General features: G+C 33.0%; 3 protein-coding genes across 3 annotated transcripts in view; 2 read left to right on the top strand and 1 right to left on the bottom strand.

The window, feature by feature from the left end:
- The window catches only part of septin10 (septin 10), a 21,096-nt gene extending 14,874 nt beyond the window's left edge, over nucleotides 1-6,222 (bottom strand). The window contains exons 1-5 of the mRNA XM_073845297.1: nucleotides 6,071-6,222; nucleotides 4,353-4,467; nucleotides 4,013-4,208; nucleotides 629-815; nucleotides 229-390 (exon numbers count right to left, since the gene is read on the bottom strand). Coding sequence (XP_073701398.1) covers nucleotides 229-390; nucleotides 629-815; nucleotides 4,013-4,208; nucleotides 4,353-4,467; nucleotides 6,071-6,100 — 690 coding nt within the window. The 5' untranslated portion in view covers nucleotides 6,101-6,222. The remainder of the gene's footprint in view (nucleotides 1-228; nucleotides 391-628; nucleotides 816-4,012; nucleotides 4,209-4,352; nucleotides 4,468-6,070) is intronic.
- A 585-nt stretch (nucleotides 6,223-6,807) lies between these two features.
- sowahca (sosondowah ankyrin repeat domain family Ca) lies at nucleotides 6,808-10,430 on the top strand. Its single transcript, XM_073845195.1, has 3 exons — nucleotides 6,808-7,245; nucleotides 7,351-7,527; nucleotides 9,633-10,430. The coding sequence occupies exons 1-3, from the start codon at nucleotides 6,808-6,810 to the stop codon at nucleotides 10,428-10,430; spliced, it is 1,413 nt and encodes a 470-aa protein (XP_073701296.1).
- A 14,694-nt stretch (nucleotides 10,431-25,124) lies between these two features.
- Nucleotides 25,125-26,092, top strand: part of akap17a (A kinase (PRKA) anchor protein 17A) — a 7,300-nt gene continuing 6,332 nt past the window's right edge. The window contains exons 1-2 of the mRNA XM_073845163.1: nucleotides 25,125-25,880; nucleotides 25,972-25,976. Coding sequence (XP_073701264.1) covers nucleotides 25,125-25,880; nucleotides 25,972-25,976 — 761 coding nt within the window. The remainder of the gene's footprint in view (nucleotides 25,881-25,971; nucleotides 25,977-26,092) is intronic.

Here is a 26,092-nt window from a genome sequence, read left to right as displayed (position 1 = left end):
ATATATCTGTGTAGAAAATATATATTTAAAATAAAATCTATAATAATATCTCAATAATGCTAAAATAACACTGGCTTTAATCAAATTGAGTGTCACAAATGAACAAAAACATGTAAGAAAATGTTAAGTTGAATAAATCTTTAGGGTCATTAAAAGCAAATATTGCCCAAATAAACTCTTTCCCCGGTTGTTTTTGTGCTTTATTTCAGCGTGACCATCCAAACTCACGTTCATGGCGGTGTTGATCTTGGCCACGGTTTCGTCGTCGATGGGAAACTGGTAGATCTGCACGCCGTTGCTGACCAGCTCGCTCATGATCTTGATCTTGAACTTGTGCAGCTCGCTCTTGGAGATGGTGTCGGCTTTAGCGATGACGGGAATGATGTTGACCTGCGGGGCACAAACACACCAATATAGACAAAACCACAGGCTTGGTTTTAGCCACCAGCCACGTCTGCAACATACAAGAACATTCCTGCTGCTGAACCCAGACAAGATTACAGCAGTCAAGATTAAAAATAAGGCACTGAGTGTTTGTTTTCCTCCTGTCTGCCGTCTTCTAGAAACAGAAGGTCAGGAATAATCTCATCTGCTCTTGTCTGATGTGTTTGTGTTTGTGCGGTCTGACCTTGCTGTCCAGCTTCTTCATGGTGACCAGGTCTAGGGATTTGAGCGAGTGTCCGGACGGAGCGATGAAGTAGAGACAGGCGTGGATCCTGGAGTCGTGGTAGTTATGGAGAGAGCGCTTGATCTTCAGCTCTTCTTGTAAATACGACTCAAACTGTGTGTCGATGTAATCCACGATGTGCTGATAGCTGCAACAGAGACACAACGTCAGTATCATTCACAAAAGAGTTTGTTTCTTCATCAGATTTGTATAAAAGTGTCACTCCATCACTGTCTTAACAACGGATCCTCTGGAGTGAATGGGTGCCGTCAGAATGAGAGTCCAAACAGCTGATAAAAACATCACAATAATCCACACCACTCCATCAGTTCACATCGTGAGAAGACAAAAGCTGAAACAAATCTATCATTAAGAGGCTTTTGACTAAAATATGAGTCCATAATTTATAATAACGCTTTATATAACGCTTCCTCCAGTGAAAAGTCCATCAAAATCCAGCCACATATTTGTTTAGAGCTGTTTTGGCTTGTAAACGCTGCTTGATCTGTAGAGATTTCTCTCCTGATTCATTATATATATATATAATTTCTATAAATATATTAATGCTAATTACGAAATAATTAATATGTAAAGTTTTTTTTTTTATGAAAGCTATAATAGTATCTCAATAATGGTAAAATAACACTGGCCTTAATCAAATAAAATGAATTAAAATGAAAGAATATAAATGCATATATATATATATTAGTGGTGGTCATAGATTATTTTTTTTAATACCACTGTAATCTCACTGTAATCTTGGAGTTAATATAGATTAATCTAGATTAAAATGGCTAATTTGAATTCTGCCGAAGGCATTCAGAATATGTGTGCTACCCAAATAATGACTAAAAGTAAGTCTTTGAGAACCAGGTGGCGCATTAGACCATAAAAAGTTGGCTTTAGAAAGCATGATTAGCAAGTTACTGATGTGTTGCTAGCATGATTAGCATGTTGCTAACATGATTTTATCATGATCAGCATGTTAACATAATTAGCATGTTGGTAGCATGTCTTTAACATGTTTACAGCATGATTAACATGTTACTAGCATGTTGCTAGCATGATTAGCAAGTTGCTAACATGCGTCTAGTTTTTGGTAAAAGGGCACTTCTGAGTGTAATTACAAAAAGGGCATGTGCTCTGCACAGGTTGAGCCCTATCTGTGCACGTGCCTGATACAGAGCTATCTACACAACTACACAAGTTATTGCTAGCATGATTAGCAAGTTGCTAGCATAATTCTAGCTTGATTACTAAGTTGCTAGCGTGTTTTTAGCATGATTAGCAAGTTACTAACGTGTTGCTAGCATTATTAATAAATCGTTAGCATGTTTCTAACACGATTACCAAATTGCTAGCATGTTTTTAGCATGATTATCAAGTTGCTAGCATGATTCTAGCATGATCAGTAAGTTTTTAGCATGATTTGCAAGTTATTAGCATGTTGCTAACATGACTAGTAAGTTGCTACCATGTTGCTAGCATGACTAGTAAGTTGCTACCATGTTGCTAGCATGATTAGCAAGTTGCTAGCATGATTCTAGCTTGATTACCAAGTTGCTAGCGTGTTTTTAACATGATTAGCAAGTTACTAGCGTGTTGCTAGCATTATTAGTAAATTGCTAGCATGTTTCTAACATGATTAGCAAGTTGCTAGCATGATTTTAGCATGATCAGCAAGTTTTTAGCATGATTAGCAAGTTACTAGCGTGTTGCTAGCATTTTTAGTAAATCGCTAGCATGTTTCTAACATGAGTAGCAAGTTGCTAGCATGTTTTTAGCATGATTAGCAAGTTTTTAGCATGATTTGCAAGTTATTAGCATGTTGCTAACATGCCTAGTAAGTTGCTACCATGTTGCTAGCATGATTCTAGATTGATTACCAAGTTGCTAGCATGTTTTTAGCATGATTAGCAAGTTACTAGCGTGTTGCTAGCATTTTTAGTAAATTGCTAGCATGTTTATAACATGATTATCAAGTTGCTAGCATGTTTTTAGCATGATTAGCAAATTTTTAGCATGTTGCTAACATGACTAGTAAGTTGCTACCATGTTGCTAGCATGATTCTAGCTTGATTACCAAGTTGCTAGCATGTTTTTAGCATGATTAGCAAGTTACTAGCGTGTTGCTAGCATTTTTAGTAAATCGCTAGCATGTTTATAACATGAGTAGCAAGTTGCTAGCATGTTTTTAGCATGATTAGCAAGTTTTTAGCATGATTTGCAAGTTATTAGCATGTTGCTAACATGCCTAGTAAGTTGCTACCATGTTGCTAGCATGATTCTAGATTGATTACCAAGTTGCTAGCATGTTTTTAGCATGATTAGCAAGTTACTAGCGTGTTGCTAGCATTTTTAGTAAATTGCTAGCATGTTTATAACATGATTATCAAGTTGCTAGCATGTTTTTAGCATGATTAGCAAATTTTTAGCATGTTGCTAACATGACTAGTAAGTTGCTACCATGTTGCTAGCATGATTCTAGCTTGATTACCAAGTTGCTAGCATGTTTTTAGCATGATTAGCAAGTTACTAGCGTGTTGCTAGCATTTTTAGTAAATCGCTAGCATGTTTATAACATGATTAGCAAGTTGCTAGCATGTTTTTAGCATGATTAGCAAATTTTTAGCATGTTGCTAACATGACTAGTAAGTTGCTACCATGTTGCTAGCATGATTCTAGCTTGATTACCAAGTTGCTAGCATGTTTTTAGCATGATTAGCAAGTTACTAGCGTGTTGCTAGCATTTTTAGTAAATTGCTAGCATGTTTATAACATGATTATCAAGTTGCTAGCATGTTTTTAGCATGATTAGCAAATTTTTAGCATGTTGCTAACATGACTAGTAAGTTGCTACCATGATTCTAGCTTGATTACCAAGTTGCTAGCATGTTTTTAGCATTATTAGCAAGTTACTAGCGTGTTGCTAGCATTTTTAGTAAATCGCTAGGTTGTTTCTAACATGATTAGCAAGTTGCTATCATGATTCTAGCATGGTTATCAAGTTACTAGCATGTTGCTAGCATGATAAGCAAGTTGCTAGCATGATTAACATGTCACTAGCATGACTGACATGTTTCTAACATGTTATTAGCATGATTAGCTAGTTACTGGCGTGTTGCTAACATTCTTTTTTGTATAAATACATTAATATATATATATTTGAGTTAAAAACATCTTAATGCTGGATTTGTTTCAGCTTTTGTCTTCTCCAGATGTGAACTGATGGACTGGAGTGGTGTGGATTATTGTGATGTTTTTATCAGCTGTTTGGACTCTCATTCTGACGGCACCCATTCACTCCTATAAGAGTGATACATATTAGAAGTGAGCAGGACTGACCTCTCTTGTTTGTTCATCTGATCTCCAAAGCCGACAGTGTTGACCACGGTGAGCTTCAGACGAACATTGCTCTCCTGAAGATCGTAGGTCTGCGCTCGCAACTTCACCTTGGGCTCGAAGTGAGACGACTCGAAATTCTCAAAATTGGTGTTGAAAAGAGTGTCCATCAGAGTGGATTTACCGATCCCAGTCTCACCTGGACAACAGAGAAACATGCCGTATTTGAGGAACATCATTTACATCATTTTATGTGTTCTGAAAAATCAGCTCAGTTTGAGTCTCTGAATAAAAATGACTTTTCAATGCATTTCTGTTCAATGGTTCCAGTCGTGATTCTTACCGATGCACAGGATGTTGAAGCAGAATCCCTGACTAGTGGACTTGTTGACCAGCTGATCTGGCAGACTGTCAAAGCCAACATGTCCCGATAGAGCCAGCGGACGGGCGTTCTTGTCCTGAAGAAACCAGTGAGAGAGAAAAAACATTAATTTTAATAGGAAGCTGCTTTTCAAAGCATGCTCTCTCAGGCTTTCAGTTAATCTATCAAAACTCACCCATTTTAAAATGTTACATTTGTACAAATTTAAACTTTTGATTTTGTAACGGTATCAAATGTAAAACGTTTCATTTTTCTATCCACTGTATATTGTGTATATAACTACAAATATGCATGCAATAAATGCTTTAACAAAAATGTCGATTTTTTTTACTTAAATTCTAAGTTGGGGAAAGAATCTAAAGAAATATTAGCCTATTAGTTATTCATTTAAATTGGTTAAAGTTTTCATATTAATATTTTAAATTGATACATCCAACGATTTAGAACAGCAGAGTTTATTTGCAAAAGCAGATAACTTTTTAAAAAATCTTAGCTGTGTTTATTTTGTTATTTTTACTTTTTAATTGTGGTTTGATTACGATTAATTGGAATGCACGAGAAAAAACATGATTTATTTTTAATTGTTAAAAACAATTTTTAAAGTTGTTTTTTTTTTCAAATGAGCAAATAAGCTTTTATTTTTATGCTTTGTGTTTTTATATTATTTTTAGTTACAATTTTGTTGTGGCTTTATGTGATTTTTTTATTATCATTATGTAGGTTTAATTATTTATGTTTTTATTTATTTAATTTCAAATTTTCAAATGAGCAATTTTAGTGCTTCATTTTAAACTGGATGAAATTTTTAAAAATTTTAATATTTGATCTAATATTTTTATTTTATCTCAATTAAATTTTTTAGTTAAATGTATTAAAATAGCATAAATGTATTCAGATTCATAAATCAGATTAACGAATTAAATCACATGATACAAGTAACTGATAAATTTGATAAATGTATAATATGATTCAAATTTATAAGTCAAATAAATGTATTCAGATTAATTCAGATCAATAAATTCAAACTGATAATAAGTCATGTTTATATTTAGATTAATGATTCAGATTAAGAAACATTCTCGGATTGCTCAATCGTATATACATATTCAGATTCATAAATCAGATAAATGCATTCAATTCGATAAATCAGATACAAATAAATGTTTTCAAACTGATATATCAGATTAATGCATTCAGATTAATAATTCAGTTTGAGAAATGCGTTCAGATACACATATTTAGATTCAGAAATCAGATTAATTTTTAATAAATGCATTCAGTTTTATAAATTTGATAATACAAATAAACTTATTCAGTTAATAAATTGTGTGTTTGTATTCAGATTAATAATTCAGATTGAGAACTGCATTCCGATTGCTTATTCCGATACGTATTCGGATTCAGAAATCAGATAAATATTTAATAATTCAAAATAACTCATTCAGACTGTTACATTAGACATATTTCTTCAAATCGATGAATCAGATGTTAGTTTACAAATAATTATTTGTTGACGAATAAATGAGGCGCGCTCTCGTCATTGAGAGAAATAGTTGAGCGCAGGTCCGGGACACTCCCAAGCGCGCGCACGCCAACTCACTCCCACTGTCCCGAAACTTCACACAGCCACAGAACCAAAAAAACACTCGGAATCTGGCATATATCGATCGCATACGTACCATCTGTCGAACCACGTCAGAAGAAGCCATTTGCGCGCGGAAAATTAGCGAATTATTTGTAGAAATGTCGGATCGCTTTCGGATGAAAGTCAAAAGTTGTCTTGACCCGCCTCGTCCAATAATTTCCAGCTGACACACCACTGGGAACAGCTGCTCTACCATTTCACTCTCACTCAGAGGGTTTTGTATTTATTTTAGTCTTGAAGGTATACCGACTTAAGATGTCTAACATATAAGTGAACACTTTTTTATTAGTACAATTCGATTTAATCGAAATGAGAGCTATAAATCGTTTCCCGTTTCATTAATTGAAACATCTAAAGCACAATAGAGCTCTAACCCCCCTTGTCCCAACAAAATGGTACGTCCCAAGCTCGGACTCGCCCTCAGGGTTGTCGAGGTGTAACTGGACGCCATTTTGGCTCAGCGCGGAGCCGCAGAGCGTGTTAACGCTAAGCGCGTTTGAGCCAAAATGAACGTCTATGTACTGCAGCTTCACTTTAGTGATTCTGTCCTCCAACAAGAGTTGCTAGGATGCAAACATCATCTTTATAAGCTCTACCGACCCCTATCTGACACATTCAGTAGTAGTACTGAATCTCATCTACAGCCTAGTTTTAGTAAGACGAGACGCGATGTGTTCACCTGCGCGCAGACTACGATCTGAGACTATCGACCTGTCACAATATTGATTTGTGCATTCGCTTATTTATTATTTTTTATTAAAGCATGATATAATGGCGACGGAGTGCACGCAAGAATCCGTCCTGGACTTTCTACTGGAAAATGGGGGGCGTGTGAAAAACAAGGACTTGGTCGCGCATTTTAAAGTCTTTCTGAGTAGCGAAAATACAAAGCGAGCCGTGCTTAAAGAGAGATTTAAAGGTTTTGTAGACAATATTGCTTACGTAAAGCAGGAAAACGGTGAGAAATTGGTATGTCTGAAAAAGAAGTACAGATACCCGGAGATGCGCAGCGGGGGCGCGCAGGATGAGAAGCCCAGTGATGGTGGTGATGGTGATGAAGACATCAACAGAGGAATTAAAGCATTGCATTTTGAGGAGAACGGCAATGTGCATGAAGGAGAATCGGATGTCAAATCTGAGAGAGATGCTGAGGAGGAGCTGTGTGTGTCTGACATCGCTCTGATGGAGAAAGACTCTGAAACTCTGCCTGTTAATGATGTGAAAGCAAATGCTCCTGAGCTCTCTAATGCCCAGTCAACAGGAGAAGCGGAATCTAGGGCAGGAGAAGTGGAGCTGGAGGCTGGAGTTGGCAAGGCTTCTGTCACACCACAGGTCATCATTAGTCGACGGAGAACATCCAGGGGATCTCAGCGGAGTCTGCTGGCCTCTTCTTCTGAGGATGGAGCACATGATGGACAGACTGAGGATGGCAGCACTCCTAAATGCAGCCGCAAGAACTTCATAGAGCTCATGATGAGCAGTTCTCCACAGGTGGGATGGGTGCACGTGCACATACAGTAATGTAATGCATGTAATATATGATAGAGATGCACTTAATCCATATCATATTTAATGCAAAAGCACATGCATATAATGTATAATGCAAAATGCACATAATGCATATATGATGGAAATGCACAATGCACATATTAGTGCAAATGCACATAATGCTCATAATGCAAAATATATAGTCAAAATGCACATTACGCATATAATATATAATGCACATGCACATAATGCATATAATATATAATGCATACACATAATGTATGTAATAAAATGCAAAATAACATAATGCATGTAATGTATGATGCATATGCACATAATGCATGTAATGTATATTTCAAAATCACGTAATGCATATAATATATAATGCATATGCATATAATGCATGCAATATTTAAGCTTATATTGCGTATAATATATAATGCAAAAACACATAATGCATATAAAAAATGCAATATCACATAATGCATATAAAAAAATCCTAAATCACATAATGCATATATCATACACATGCACATAATGCATATAATATATAATGCATATGTACATAATGCAAATATTATATAATACAAAATCACATAATGCAAAAATATATAACGCATGTAATATTTAATCCAAAGCACATATATTCCAACAGCATATAATAAACAATGTAAAATCATATAATGCATGTAATGAGTATGCTTATATAATGCATATTATATATAATATAAATTCACATTATGCATATAATACAGTATATATTGCAAATGCATATAATAATGCAAAATACAATGCATATATGATGCAAATGCACATAATGCATTTAATAATGATTATAATTATAATGCAAATATATAATCCAAATGCACATTATGCATATAATATATAATGCAAAATAACATAATACATATAACATTTAATGCATACACACATAATGCATATAATATATATTCCAAATGCATATAATAAATAATGCAAAATCATATAATACAAATATAATGCATATGCACATAATGCATGTAATACTGCTTATGCAAACAATGCATTTAATACATGATGCATATGCACATAATGCATGTTGTAATGATTATGCTTATAATGCATACTATATAATACAAGTGCACATTATGGATATACAGTATATAATGAAAAATAACAGAGTGCATAAAATATATATTGCTAAATCACATAATGCATAAAATATATAATGCAAAATCACATAATGCATGCAATAATGATTATGCTTAAAATGCATGTAATATATCTAAATGCACATTATAAATATAATATATATTGCAAAATCACAATGCATGTAATATATAATGCATATCCACATAATGCATATAATATATAATCCAAATGTACTTAATGCATATAATATATGTTACAAATAATATATAATGTAAAATCACATAATGCATCTAATATATGGTGCATATGCACATAATGCATGTAGTAATGATATGCTTATAATGCATAATATATAATACAAGTGCACATTATGCATATATATATTGCTAAATCACATAATGCATATACTATATAATGCATTGCACATAATGCATAAAATATATAATGCAAAATCACATAATGCTTGCAATAATGAGTATGTTTATAATGCATATAATATATTATCTAAATTCACATTATGCATATAATAAATATTGCAAAATCACATAATGCATGTAATATACAATGCATATCCACATAATGCATATAATATATAATCCAAATGTACTTAATGCATAAAATATATATTACAAATGCATATAATAAATAATGCAAAATCACACAATGCATATATATATTGCTAAATCACATAATGCATATATTATATAATGCATTGCACACAATGCATATAATAAATAATGCAAAATCACACAATGCATATATTATATGATGCATTGCACATAATGCATAAAATAATGATTATGCTTTTAATGCATTTATAATCTAAATGCACATTATGCATATAATAGATATTGCAAAATCACATAATGCATGTAATATATAATCCAAATGTACTTAATGCAGAAAATATATATTACAAATGCACATAATATATAATGCAAATCACGTAATGCATCTAATATGTAATGCATATGCAGGTGAGACGCTCACTGGTGCACCGTAACTCCCAAGTGCACTTGTCGGCCAGAAGCAGTGAGTTCCGAATGTCGTCTGTGGATGAGGATTGTGCGTCGGTAACCTTAGACCCGCTGGAGCACGAGTGGATGATGTGCACGGCAGATGGCGAGTGGGACAGTCTGCAGCGGCTGCTCGAGTGTGAACCCACGCTCATCTCCAAGAAAGACTTTGTCACCGGGTTCACGTGTCTGCACTGGGCGGCCAAACAAGGCAAACACGAGCTTTTCGCAATGCTGGTGGATTTTGCCAAACGGCACGGCGTTGCCATTAATGTAAACGCCCGATCCAGTGCTGGCTACACGCCTCTGCATTTAGCAGCAATGCACAACCACATCGAGATCATGAAGCTTCTAGTGGGAGCGTACGATGCCGATGTGGATGTGAGGGATTACAGTGGGAAGAAAGCAGCGCAGTATCTCCGATCCAGCGTCACTGGAGACATCAAGGACATCATAGGGGCTTGTGTGAGCTCAGATACAGAGAACACACCTGGAGCTGGCCGATGGAAGCTTCCTAAGGTTCTCCCGTCCAACCTCAACCCTCTACGATTGCTGAACCACCCCGAGGAGATGACGGCTGATGGTCAACCCAAGCCCAGGTCGCTCTATCGGAAATCCTCCATCGGCCGCATCAGACTGCAGAGGAACCGCTTCAAGACGCAGATCGTCCACAGCACTTCATTCAGGGAGAACGAGGAAGGAGAGGATTCGCTCAAGAGCCCGGTCAAATCCAGACCCATTTCCAACCTCTTTGGCTGAGACAAAAGTGTGAAATATAGACATATATGCAAAGACACTATTACTCTGAAATCAACTGAGGTGCTCGTTTAACATGGTACAAAGTAATTTTACGAAAAAAATGTAAATACTAAAAATGTGAAAATATACAAATAAATGAAAAATAAAAAAATGCAATTACCTAAATAAATAAATCAAACTGATATTTTGATTAAAATATTCAGTAAAGAAATAATGAAAAACACTACCAGTCAAAAGTTTGTGAACAGTAAGATTTTTAATGTTTTTTTAAAGAAGTGCTCACCAAGCCTGCATTTATTTAATCTAAAGTACTGCGAAAGCAGTAAAATTTTGAAATATTTGTTGTATTTAAATTAACTGCTTTCTATTTGAATATATTTTAAAATGTAATTTATTCCTGTGATGCAAAGCTGAATTTTCAGCATCTTTACTGCAGTCTTCAGTGTCACAGGATCCTTCAGAAGTCATTCTAATATTCAGATTTGCTGTTTAAAAACATTTATTATTAGTAGTACAGTAGTAGTTCAAAGAACAGCATTTATTTGAAATAGAAATCTTACATTAGAAATAGACATTATAAAACTCGTTATCATCAATTTTGATCAATTTAAAGCATCCTTGGTAAGTAAAAGTATGCATTTATTCATATCAGATAAATGCTGATCTTTGGATCTTTCTATAATCAAAAAATCCTGAAATATTGATAATAATAATAAATGCTTCTGGAGCAGCATATCAGTATATTAGAATGATTTCTGAAGGATCATGTGACACAGAAGACTGGAGTAATGATGCTGAAAATGTTTTGATCAAATAAATGCAGAAAATGCAAAATAGACTTCTTTAAAAAAAAATAAACATTAAAAATCTGTCCAAAAACCTTTGACTGGTAGTGTATATAAAAATAAAAAAATAAAAGAAATAATACAACATTTTACAATAAGGATTTATTTGTGAACATGGACTAAACATGAACAATATTCTACAGCATTTATTTCATAATTTACTAAAACATTTTAAAATTAAAAGTTGTATTTGTTAACATTAGTTAATGCAGTGCAAACTAACCTGGATGAAAATTTTTATTTTTATTAACTAACCCTGACAAACCGCTCAAAAGTTTGGGATCAGTAAGATTCTTAATGCTTTCTAAAGGATACATATATATATATATATATTCCACATGCATATAATAAATAATGCAAAATCACATAATGCATTTAATATATGATGCATATAACAAAAATAAAAGTAATAAATCAGCATATTAAAATACTTTCTGAAGGATCATGTGACACTTAAGACTGGGGTAATGGCTGATGAAAATTCAGCTTTGCATCACAGAAATAAATTACATTTTAAAGTATATTAAAATAAAAAACTTATTTTGATTTGCAATAATATTTTACTTTTTTTGTATTTTGGATCAAATAAATGGAACTGTTAATCAACATTAAATAATGATAATTTTAAAAAAAATGCACAATCATGTAATAGAAACTATGTTTTACACATATTTATAATGTTGATTTTTCACAATTTAAATAGCATTTTTATACATGGAAATATATACAGAAGCTGCTTTTTAAATTGTATTATGCATGTCGATGAACAACTGAAACAAACTTTAATGCAATCATCTCTTTATCAAAATTATGCACCGCTATTTTATAACAATGATGCTCTGAAAACATGTAGATGTAATTCTGATTTAAATATTTTCTGATTATTTTTATGTGATTTTCCACAGATGCACTTTGTGTTTTGCGTGTCTTAATGGCATGTTGCTGTTGCATGTGATCGTCCTGCTCTCCTGTTTTAGTTGCTGTGCCTTTATTGATCGTCTTCCAGATGCAGGTATCAACATGTACTGCGACTGTTATCCTGTAAATGTGATTTCGGTGTTTATGTGCTGTAAGTGACGTTCAAAAAGCTGCTGTTTAAATGGTTTAAGACGAGGTCTAATTATGTGAGCAGAAAGGAACAGTTTACCCAAAATCGCAGTGAATGGGTGCCGTCAGAATGAGAGCTGATTAAAACATCACAATGAAAAAATAGTTGTTTTAATTAAAATAATTAGTTACCCCGCTGACTTAAAATTTTAAGTTTATTCAACTAAAATATTCCACACAGTAAAAAAAAAATGGTTTCAAAAAGTTGTTTCAACTTAAAATAATTTGTTACCCCACTGACTTAATATTTTTATTTCAGTCAACTTGAAATGTTAAGTTACTAAATGTTAATTTAAGTGACAACTGGAATATTTTAGTTGAATAAACTAAACATTTTAAGTCGGCCGGATAACAAATTATTTTGAGTTGAAACTACTTTTTTTAACTTAAAATTTCAAGTTGACTAAACTAAAATATTTAAGTCAGCGGGGTAAAAAATTATTTTAAGTTGAAACCACTTTTTGAAACATTTTTTTTACAGTGACACTGTAAAAAAAAGTTATTTCAACTCAAAATAATTTGTTACCCTGCTGACTGAAAATGTTTAGTTTAGCCAACTAAAATATTCCGGTTGTTGGTTTACGTAACTTAAAATTTTAAGTTAGCTAAACAAAAAAAATTTAAGTCAGGGGGGTAACAAATTATTTAAAGTTAAAACAACTTTTTTGAAACTTTTTTTACAGTGCACACTGTAAAAAATTGTTGTTTCAGGTTAAAATAATTTGTTACCCGCTGACTTGAAATGTTTAGTTTAGCCAATTAAAATATTCCACTTGTCACTTAAATTAACATTTAGCAACTTAACATTTTAAGTTGACTGAACCGGAAAAAATTTAAGTCAGTGGGGTAACAAATTATTTTAAGTTGAAACAACTTTTTGAAACAATTTCAAAAAATTAACATCAGTTAGCATCTTAAAAAGAAAAAAGCTGAAATAAATCCATCATTAAGATGTTTTTAACTCAAACACAAATCCATAATAACTTTTGTTTTTGAGTTACAAATTTTACAAAGTTGAAACAACTTTTTGATTTTTTTTTCAGTGCACACTTTAAAAAAAGTTGTTTTAACTCAAAATAATTTGTTACCCCGCTGACTTAAAATTTTTAGTTTAGTCAATTAAAATATTCCAGTTGTTGCTTTAAGTAACTTAAAATTTCAAGTTGACAGAACTAAAAATTTTAAGTCAACGGGCGAACACATTATTTTAAGTTGAAACGACTTTTAAACTGTAAAAATTGTTGTTTCAACTTAAAATAATTTGTTACCCCGCTGACTTAAAATCTTAAGTTTAATCAACTAAAATATTCCAGTTGTTGCTTCAAGTAACTTAAAATTTCAAGTTGACTACACTAAAAACTAAGTCCGTGGGGTAACAAATTATTTATTAAAAAAAGTTGTTTCAACTCAAAATAATTTGTTACCCCGCTGAATTAGGTTTTTTAGTTTAGTCAACTAAAATATTCCAGTTGTTACTTAAATTAACATTTAGTAACTTAACATTTTAAGTTGACTGAACAAAAAAAAATTAAGTCAGCGGGGTAACAAATTATTTTAAGTTGAAACAACTTTTTGAATTTTTTTGAAAACTGAAGGAGTTTTCTTTTCGAAAAGTCCATCAGTTAACATCTTAAGAAGACAAAAGCTGAAACACAAGTCTACAATAACTTTTGTTTTTGAGTGAACTGTTCCTTTAATTTAACCCATGAGCCATTATGCACTTTTAGCTGATCAAATTTACTAAGCTTTATCATATTATAGATATTTACTAGTGATCCCAAATACTAAACCACTAATCCCAAATGAGTTTTCAGTCATTTTTAAAGTGCCTTTATAAAGTTGGCTTGAGAAAGATGACTTACTGATCTGCTATGTAAGCTGCTGCTTCTTCTTTTGAGCCACAATTTAGTCAGTATCTCCTCCTGGAGCTTTAAAGCTACAACCACCAAACTAGGGTCAGACCTTCAGACTGGTCTTAAGTTAGTTGCTATATCTTTTCTAACTGATCCGGCTTACGGTTTTTGAAAACCAGACTATTAAAAACACCTAACATTCCATAGACTCTCATTAACGGTGTGAAAAATTATGGTGCATTTAAGCTGTTTATTGCTAAAGCAGTGCCTAACGACTCCCTACTTGGAAAAAAAAGTCTAAAACCAGCCTAAGCTTGTTGGCTGGTTTTCCAATTTTCCAGGCTGGTTTTAAAGTGGTTTTGGCCACTTTTTAGCTGTTCAGGCTGGTCTTAGCTCATCAAGCTGGGAGACCTGCTGAAAGACAAACCACCTTAAACCAGCTATTTTCATCTTAAACCAGCTAAGACTAGACAAGCTGGTTTTTAACTGGTTTTAGCTGGTTTTAAGCAGTTTTTTACGAAATCAGCTGGTTTTACCTGTTTTTTAACTGGATTTGTTTTATCCATCTTCGCAACATGTTAAATCACGTTGAAACATGCAAACAATATGCTAATAATATGCTAGGAAAAGGCTAGCAGCATGCTAATTATGTTAGAAACATGCTAGCAACATGTTAGAAATGCTAACAACATGTTAATCATGTTAGGAACATGTTAGTAACTTTTTAATCATGTTAAAAACATGCTAATAATGCTAGTGATTTGTTAGTCATGTTAGAAATATGCTAGCAACATGCTAATAATGTTAGAATCGTGCTAGCAAAAATGCTAATAACATACTATCATGCTAGCAACATACTAGTATCATGCTAATCATGTTAAAAACATGCTAGTAATTTGTTAGTCATGTTAGAAATATGCTAGCAACATGCTAATAATGTTAGAATTGTGCTAGCAAAAATGCTAATAACATACTATCATGCTAGCAACATACTAGTATCATGCTAATCATGTTAAAAACATGCTAGTAATGCTAGTAATTTGTTAGTCATGTTAGAAAAATGCTAGCAACATGCTAATAATGTTAGAATCGTGCTAGCAAAAAATGCTAATAACGTACTAATCATGTTAGCAACATACTAGTAACATGCTAATCATGCTAGAATCATGTTAGTAACTTGCTTATCATGTTAGCAATATGCTAGTAACATGCTAGTAACTTGTTAGTTATGTTAGCAACATGCTAGCAACATGCTAATAATGCTAGAATCATGTTAGCAACATGATAGTAACTTGCTTATCATGCTAGCAATATGCTAGTAACATGCTAGTAACTTGTTAGTCATGTTAGCAACATGCCAGCAACATGCTAATAATGCTAGAATCATGTTAGCAAAATGCAGATAACATACTAATCATGCTAGCAAACGTGCTAATCATATTAAAAACATGTTAATAACTTGCTAATCATGATAAAAACATGCTAGCAACTTGGTAATCATGCTAGAATCGTTCCATCAACATGCCAATCATCCTAGAATCATGCTAGCAAAATGCTAGTTACATACTTATCATGCTAGCAACATGCTAGTAACACGTTATTCATGTTAAAAACATGTTAGTAACATGTTAATTATGGTGGAAACATGCTAGACACATGCTAATCATGCTAGCAACATGTTAGTAACTTGTTAATCATGTTAAAAACATGCTAGCAACATGGTAATCGGGCTAGAATAAAGTTAGAAACATGTTAGACACATGCTAATCATGCTAGCAACATGTTAGTAACTTGTTAGTCATGTTAGAAACATGCTAGCAACATGCTAATCAGGCTAGAATAAAGCTAGAAAGATGCTAGTAACATGTTAATCATGGTGGAAACATCCTAACAACATGTTTTTCATGCTAGAAACATGCTAGCAACATGCTAATCAGGCTAGAATATAGCTAGAAACATGCTAGCAACATGCTAATCAGGCTAGAATAAAGCTAGAAAGATGCTAGTAACATGTTAATCATGGTGGAAACATCCTAACAACATGTTTTTCATGCTAGAAACATGCTAGCAACATGCTAATCAGGCTAGAATATAGCTAGAAACATGCTAGACACATGCTAATCATGCTAGCAACATGTTAGTAACTTGTTAGTCATGTTAGAAACATGCTAGCAACATGTTAATCGGGCTAGAATAAAGCTAGAAAGATGCTAGCAACATGCTAATCAGGCTAGAATAAAGCTAGAAAGATGCTAGTAACATGTTAGTCATGGTGGAAACATCCTAACAACATGTTTTTCATGCTAGAAACATGCTAACTTGCTAATCATGGTATTATGCTAGTGACATACTAATTCATGTTAAATAGTGCTAGCGAGATGCTAAATCATACTAGCAGCATGGTTAAACCATCTTAAATCATGGTAGCATCATGCTAAATCATGTTAGAAACACGCGTGTGTTCCCACTCTGTCCCAAACTTCAATTTCAACAATTAAATCCAAACTTTAAGCTTTTCAAAGTTTTTTTTCAAACTTTCAGACAATGCTTTCTCAAGCCAACTTCAAAGTTCATCTATGATCTGAACTCATCCAGTTAATAATAGGCACTTGTTGTAGATCAATAATATTTTAAGTGACCCTGAAAATGTGTTTTACATATAAAGCTCCTCACATTCAAACTGTTGAAACTGGATGTTTACGTTTTTCCCGAAGACAATGTGAGCGGTGTTTGCTGTTACTTTGCAGTTGCTAGGGTGCTCCAGCTGGTTGCTAGGTGATGTGGTAGCGTCTCTGTGATGTTGAAGCGCTGAAGTTTTGGCCAAACGTCTGAGTAATGATTCCTGACTTTGGTAATCGGCACTAATAAGCTGCTGCTCTTGAATTACTCTCCAGTTGAACATCTGCTGCCAGTGCATTATTTATTTGACATCAACTCTCTGATGTGAAGACGTTTAGGAAGCACTAAACTGAAATTCATTCAGTGTTTTGTTCTGTTCATCCTATCAATATGTTGATGTCATGCACAAATGCATTTATTTTCTTTCTCATGAAATTGGATAGAACAGCTGATCTGATGCAAAGCCGGTATTGCAGCTTTTTCTGGCTGTAAGCTACAAACATGAGGATTTGAACACTTGTCCTGACACATCCACTGTGCTTTCTTACCGTTAGGAACATTTCTTGTTTTTATACAACATCATGCATTTGTCTTTGCTTTATTTAAATAAATTGGGCACTTGGAGAAAGAGTGTCATGTTACTGAGTATGATGTTAAAATATATCAAATGAAAACTCTTTGTGATGTTGTTTGTATTTGCAAATCCTAAATGTTTAGCCCAAATAAAAGTAACAAAATTGAATAGTTAAAATGCATTATTTTATTAAGCATTTTGATAATATAAATTATTTCACAATTTATCTTTTAGTCTTTATGTTGGGTTCTGAAACTAACATTTCTGACTGCTGCTCCTCCTAGAGCTTTAACTCTACAAACTCCAAACTCAGGCCAGATCTTCAGACTGATCCGACTCCAGCTGCTGGATCTTTTCAGACTGATCGGACTTACGCTTTTCCTAAAAATGAGGATTAAAACTGGGAAAAATCCCATAGACTTACATTGAGGGAATGTTCAAATGATCAACTCTATTCAAACTCACACTGAGAACACTCCCACAATCCTTTGAGACTCAATCAAACTTCCCTTTGTCACAGTTTGGATGGATGAGGAGTGGAGAATGAGGAGGAGATCCGGAGTAAATGAAAACATATAAGTTTATTAAATAAAACACTAGAAAAATGATACAAATAAACAAAACCGGGAGCATAAAGCGAGGACATGTAACGTTAACGACGGACAGCGGGGAGTGATCACAAGCAGACTTAAATACACAGAGACATGGGCGTGGTCACAAACAAGCTAACAAGATAACGAGAGGGAAATACAAATATGGGCAAGAAAAAAACAACTAAATCAAAAGGGGGAAAACAAGGACTAAACCAAACGAACTAGAAACATGGGGGGAAAAAACACTTGGGAAACATAACAGACACAGACATGATCCTGACACCCTTCTGTGTGCTATATTTATAATACATTTAAACTAACTGACCAATCCTGCTAACAACATGCTAGTAACTTGCTAATCATAGTAGCAACATGCTAGTAACATGTTAATCATGTTGTAAACACGCTAGCAACATGCTAGTAACTTGTTAATAATGCTAACAACATGCTAGTAACTTGTTAATAATGCTAACAACATGCTAGTAACTTGCTAATCATGCTAACAATATGCTAGTAACTTGCTAATCATAGTAGCAACATGCTAGTAACATGTTAGTCATGCTGGAAACATGCTAGAAACATGCTAGTAACTTGTTAATCGTGCTAACAACATGCTAGTAATGTGTTTATCATGCTAACAACATGCTAGTAATGTGTTTATCATGCTAACAACATGCTAGTAACTTGCTAATCATAGTAGCAAAATGCTAGTAACATGTTAATCATGCTGTAAACATGCTAGTTACTTGTTAATCATTCTAACAACATGCTAGTAACATGTTAATCATGCTGTAAACACGCTAGCAACATGCTAGTACCTGTCTAATAATGCTAACAACATGCTAGTAACTTGCTAATAATGCTAACAACATGCTAGTAATGTGCTTATCATGCTAACAACATGCTAGTAACTTTGCTAATCATGCTAACAACATGCTAGTAACTTGTTAATCATGTTGTAAACATGCTAGAAACATGCTAGTAACTTGTTAATCATGCTAACAACATGCTAGTAACATGTTAATCATGTTGTAAACATGCTAGAAACATGCTAGTAACTTGCTAATCATGCTAACAACATGCTAGTAACTTGTTAATCATGTTGTAAACATGCTAGAAACATGCTAGTTACTTGTTAATCATGCTAACAACATGCTAGTAACATGTTAATCATGCTAGCAACATGCTAGTAACATGTTAATCATGCTGTAAACATGCTAGAAACATGCTAGTAACTTGCTAATCATAGTAGCAACATGCTAGTAACATGTTAATCATGTTGTAAACACGCTAGCAACATGCTAGTAACTTGCCAATAATGCTAACAACATGCTAGTAACTTGCTAATCATGCTGTAAACATGCTAGAAACATGCTAGTAACTTGCTAATAATACTAACAACATGCTAGTAATGTGCTAATCATGCTAACAACACGCTAGTAACTCGCTATCTATCTATGTATCCATCTTTCAAACTTTAATCTTTTAAAACTACTTTAAACTTCAAACTATTTCAGACTGAAAACCGTAAAACTGAATTAAAACTTTTTAAACTTTCTGGTCCAGCTTTCTCAAGCCAACTTGAAGTTTGTCTCGACAAATTTTTTATCTAGTTTAGTACATTATCTTTTATTATATTTAACATCTGTCCACACATTTAATGGCTGGTACACGACAACGCGCCCCTCTCATACATGAGAGTTTAACTCTTTCTTGGCGTTACAAATAAAAGTAAAGACAAAATAATAGCAAGAAGGCAGAGCGAACTTATCATCCATATGGTTCTTATTAAACAGTCACGTATTCATTCTACGTCATCTCCACACAGTGTGCGTTATACAGTACGTGATCAGTCTCTTAAAGGGCACCTCACAATATAATGTAATTTATTCCATGGAATGTCTGGATACTGGATTCTGATTGGCTGGCAGGTGTGCAGTAAAACCGTTTAATGCACAGGTAGTTCCAAGTCAGTTTAATCACCGTTCTATATTAATGCGCTGCTTTAATTTATGCACACACACACACAGAGAGAGAGAGAGGGAGAGAGAGAGAGAGAGAGAGAGAGAGAGAGAGAGAGAGAGAGGTTGGAGATCGCATTGTGCTGCGCACATACATAAACTTCTTGTCAGCGTTTGCCTGCGATCCTTATTAAAATAGCCTAGATACTAGATCGCTACATTATATTCCTCAGCAACGGGGCGGTAAAACTGCTGTTTTTGAATGAATTGTTGTTTGTAGAGAGAGACGCACAGCATGCAGGCAGGTAACGTTACGCACACACACAACTGTCATCTCTCTTGCCTTCACACTCTCTCTTGGTCGATCGATAATCTACTGAAACAAATGCTATATTTCATTCAAATAAATGTGATTTTTACCGGACTATTTAATCTCTGAGTCTGATTTGAAGCGGCCAGAATGCTAGAGCTGCGTGTCATAACTGAAAATAACCGTCTTTTTTATCCATTCAGTCAAATTTTGCGCTGCAAATATCAATCCTAGTTTTAATTTGTCTATAACCATGGAATAAGCGGGATAATCAACGGTTTGCCCTGCGTTAAAGGATTTAAAATGCACTTCGCGGAGGCAACCACCCTCCGCTTCGCGTCGGGCGGTTATTAGCCTCCACGTCGTGCATTTAAAATCCTTTAACGCAGGGCAAACCGTTGATTATCCCTTACGTATGCAAATGCATAGCTTTGGCCGATACAAGCCCCGCCTTCTTAGTGAAAGAGCCAATCGTTGATTAGTAAAGTCAGCGCGTCACTGCAGCTGCCGTTAGCAGTCCCGGTTGCTATAGAAACGACGTGCGCTCGCTCAGTACTGCGCATGCGCACTGGCTCATCTAGCCGGAAAAATAAGCGTTTTTAAACGCTATTGGAGCACAAGGAACCATATTTATGAGGTAGTTCTTGTTGGATTTCTTTGGAGATTTAAAATATGAAATTTAATCCCAAACTTGGTGAATAGTTTTGGAGAATTTGATGTTTCCCCATTCAAAGAGATGCACTTGCCTGCCCGAGTAGCGTTTCAAAGATGGCCGCCGAGTGACATGACTTGCCTTAAAGGGACTTTGCTCATTTGCTCTGTAGGACAGGTAGAAAGAAAACATCTCAGGACACTGAAGGGTTTTGAGATGTAGACAGAAAGCAGAATATTGTGGCTGAACTTCTTGAATTGTAAGCACTTCCACTTGACAACACGTGAGACGTTTCTGCTCTGGATTTCTGTTTTTCCTTCACAGATTAACTGGAGATTAACATTGTTCCCAGAGCTGCTTACCTTAGAATTAGCCATAAATAAGAGTGATTCATCAGTTTTTATGATGTTTTTTTTTTTTATATATATATATAATTCATGTTTTAAAGATAATAGTTAATTTGTGTGTAAACTAAAATTTCCTTAATTGTGTGTAAAGTAATTGTAGTAAAGAGGTTTATTTTATTTATCATTATATTTTATTATTATTTATTATATTTGATTTATTTTATCACTATAGTATTTATTTTTATTGTATCATAATCTGAGAGTAGCTTTGATATTTTATTATTTATCTTTTTTTGTCTTATTTGTTTTCTTTTGTTTTGTTTTATATCTTATTTTATTTTATTTTATTTATCTTATTTTCATCTTGTTTTGTTTTATTTTGTTTTATTTTATTTTGTTTTGTTTTCTTTTGCTTTATTTTACTTCCTTTTGTTTTGTTTTGTTTTATTTTATATCTTATTTTATTTTGTTTTGCTGTTTTATTTTATTTTGATTTATTTTCTCTTGCTTTATTTTACTTCCTTTTGTTTTGTTTTGTTTTGTTTTATTTTATATCTTATTTTATTTTGTTTTCTTTTGCTTTATTTTATTTTGCTTTGCATTGTTGTTTTATTTTATATTGTATTCTATTTTAATTTATTTTGTTTTCTTTTTCTTTATTTTATTTTAATCTTGTTTTGCTTTGTTTTGTTTAATTTAATTTTGTTTTCTTTTGATTTGTTTCATTTCATTTTGTTCTGTTTTGCTGTTTTATTTTAATTTTAATTTTATTTTGTTTTCTCTTGCTTTATTTTATTTAATCTTGTTTTGTTTTATTTTGTTTTGCTTTGTTTTTATTTTATTTTATTTTATATATTATTTTATTTTGTTTTATTTTGCTTTATTTTATTTGATCTTATTTTATTTTGCTTTGCATTGTGTTTTATTTTATATCTTACTTTAATTTATTTTGTTTTATTTTATTTTAATCTTGTTTTGTTTTGCTTTGCTTTGTTTCATTTTATTTTGTTCTGTTTTGCTTTATTTTGTTTGTATTTATTTTTTGCTTTATTTTATTTGATCTTATTTTATTTAGCTTTGTTTCGTTTTGTTGTTTTGTTTTATTTTATTTTACTTGGTCTTCTTTTGCTTAATTATGTTTTGTTTTGTTTCATTTCATTTTATTTTGTTCTTTTTTTCTTTTTATTTTTTTATTTAATTAAATTTAATTTAATCAATTTTCTGCTGTTTTTTCCCCAAATATTCATTTTTTTTTAATCTTTAGATTATTACAGTATAATCTGAGAGTAGATTTATTATCAGACATTATCGACGTTAGTGTGTCATAAAATCTTTGTTAATTCAGACTAAACCTATTTTTTTTTAAAAACATGTTTTCACTCTTCATTTGAATAAATTGACAGTAAGTACAGCTGCAGGTCTAGCAGTGACCGCATGGCGTCAGCAGAGCTCGCCGTCGACTTCCGGCTGCTGTGACGTATGCGGAAGCGGCCAGCAGCATCATGTCCGTTTGTTTCAGATGTGCGCGGACTGCTGTTGTTATGGATGTTTGAGTCTGGATCATTCAGAGAGGTTAGTAATCATTTAGGTGTGTTTATCTCAGCTAGAGAGACTAGTTTAGGTGAGGTAAGCAGCGGTGTCGCTATCATCCGGGTCAGTGACGGTTAAACCGCTAAACGAGCCTCACAAATCAATAACTCATCAATACTGCGCTCATCTTCTCCTCTCTGTAATATAGTTATTATTTGATGATCAGAGACAATACTGACGATCATCTGATGTTCTTCTGCTGTTTCTCTCACCCTCAGATATTTACCATGATTTACAGCGGAATACCACACTTTACCCCAGTATTACTGTAGTAGAACTATAGTCAGCTCTAACAGAGTCTCTCTATCATTTTCGGACTCATTTGAGTCTTTCTCTTGGTAACTGCTTCTAAATGTCAGGTTTTCAACCCAAATATTTTCTTTTCTTTTATATTTTATTATTTATCTTTTTGTCTTATCTTATTTTATTTTGTTTTGCTTTGTTGTTTAATTTTAAATGTTATTTTATGTAGTTTTTTTTTTGGCTTTATTTTATTTAGTTTTGATATTTTATTTTATGTCTTTATTTTAATTTATTTTGTTTTCTTTTGTTTATTTTATTTTAATCTTATTTGGTTTATTTGATTTTATATCTTATTTTAATTTATTTTGTTTTCTTTTGCTTTATTTATTCATTTTTTTGTACTGTTTTGCTTAATTTTATTTAGTTTTGCTGTTTGTTTTATTATATTTTATGTCTTATTTTAATTTTTGTTTTCTTTTGCTTTATTTATTCATTTTTTTTGTACTGTTTTGCATAATTTTATTTAGTTTTGCTGTTTGTTTTATTATATTTTATGTCTTATTTTAATTTTTGTTTTGTTTTCTCTTATTTTAATCTTATTTTGGTTTGGTTTGCTTTGTTTTATTTTGTACAGTTTTGCTTTTTGTTTTATTTGATTTTATATCTTATTTTAATTTATTTTGTTTTCTTTTGCTTTATTTTATTTTATCTTTTTTTGCTTTGTTTTGATTTATTTTGTTTTGCTTTTTTATTTTATCTAATTTTAATTTATTTTGTTTTCCTTTGCTTTATTGTATTTGAATCTTATTTTGTTCTGTTTTGCTTTGTTTAATTTTATTTTTGTATCTTATTTTTTTGTTTTGTTTTATTTTATTGTATTCCATTTTATCCTATTTTATTTTGCTTTGTTTCATTTTATTTTGTTTTGCTTTGTTTTATTTCATTTTGTATCTTATTTTGTTTTCTTTTATTTAATCTCATTTTATTTTATTTTGTACTGTTTTGCTTTATTTTATTTTGTTTTGCTTTTTGTTTTATTTTAATCTTTTTTTGCTTTGCCTTGTTTTGTTTAATTTTAATTTGTTCTGTTTTGCTTTTTTATTATTTTGTTTTGCTTTTTGTTTTATTTTATTGTGCATCTTATTTTTTTCTTTTATTTTCTTATTTTCTTTTTTTTCTTTTATATCTAATTTTAATTCTATTAATCTTGTATGGTTTTGTTCTGTTTTGCTTTATTTTATTTTGCTTTGTTTTATTTTTAAATAAAGTGAAATAAGTGATTTTTTTTCATCTGGTAATAATACTACTACTAATAATTTTGTATTAATTATTATTTATTTTATTTTTAATTTACACTAATAGGATCTTATGAAATGTTCATTTTTATCCTGTTATAATGATTTTAGTAATTGAAAAGCATGTCTAATTAATTATTTTTTTTAATTACCTTTAAATTTTTTATAATAATAATAATTTATTGATTGTAACACATATATATATATATATATATATATATATATAAGTATTATTATTAAATTACATTAACCAAAAAATGTGTGTGTGTATATATATATATATATATATATATATATATATATATATATATATATATATAAATATAAATTTGTTAATGTAATTTTTAATAATAATTTTGTATTTATTTTATTTACACATTTAAATTTTTAGAATAATTATAATTAATTAATTTATTGTAACATATATATTTTAGTGCTTCAACAAAAATGAGAAATTGGCAGCTTTGGTTTGGCTTTAGTTCTGGCAGCTAACTGAATTTTTTTTTTTTACATTTAATTTAGCATTTATTTTATTTCATATTATGTAAATCTTTTTCCATCATTTCAGTTTTAGTGAATGATAATAACACTGATTCAGATCAATATGGTGTAGTTTTATGCTTGATTATTGATATTTGTTTTAACACTAAGGTAAAAGGGCTTTAAAATAATGTCCACACTGTGTGTTTTTGCTCAGTCTCCAGAATGACGTCGATCGTGAGCGACACGGCCGAGGCGGTGGAGCTGTGTCCCGAGTTCAACCTCTACCTCAAACCCATCGCTAAAATGACGGTGAGCGTGGCTCTTCCTCACCTCAAGACGCCCGGAAAATCCATCTCCAACTGGGAGGTGATGGAGCGGCTGAAGTCCATGGTTCAGCCGGAGCAGTTCTCCTCTCTGCGCATCTCCAAGAGCACCATGGACTTCATCCGCTTCGAGGGCGAGGTGGAGAACAGGAGCGCCGTCAAACGCGTCCTGGCCAAGCTGGACGGCAAGAGCATCAAGCTCAGCGGCTTCACCGACGTCCTGAAGATCCGCGCCGTCGAGAACAAAGCCGACTTCCCCACCCGCCACGACTGGGACTCCTTCTTCCGCGACGCCAAGGACATGAACGAGACGGTTCCCGGAGAGCGGCCCGACACGGTTCATCTGGAGGGACTCCCGTGTAAGTGGTTCGCTCAGAAGGACGGCGTTCCCGACAGACCCTCGGAGACGGCGCTCGCCGCGGTTTTCCAGCGCTTCGGGAAGATCCGCAACGTGGACATTCCCATGCTGGATCCGTATCGGGAGGAGATGACCGGGAAGAACTTCAACACGTTCTCCTTCGGGGGACACCTGAACTTCGAGGGCTACGTTCAGTATCAGGACCACACCGGGTTCGTCAGGGCCATGGACTCGCTCAGGGGGATGAAGCTCATGTTTAAGGGCGAGGATGGGAAGGCCGTGGCCTGCAGCATTAAGGTCGGTTCTCAATACATTGGATTTTTGCACAAATTCCCACTTTTTTAATTTTCTGTACCCCTTTTTTTTTTTCCTGGATTCTGTTTTATAGATTTTGTTAATGATGATAATTTAGATTTTTTTTTTTCATTATTTATTATTATTATTATTATTATTATTGATATTAATATTTGTAATTTGGATTTATTTATATCTGTACAATAATATGGTGT

The sequence above is a fragment of the Garra rufa genome, chromosome 8 (assembly GCF_049309525.1).
Source record: "Garra rufa chromosome 8, GarRuf1.0, whole genome shotgun sequence".
Classification (NCBI taxonomy): Eukaryota; Metazoa; Chordata; class Actinopteri; order Cypriniformes; family Cyprinidae; genus Garra; species Garra rufa.
The sequence above is the reverse complement of the archived record's forward strand: the minus strand, read 5'-3'. Positions and strand labels throughout refer to the sequence as shown.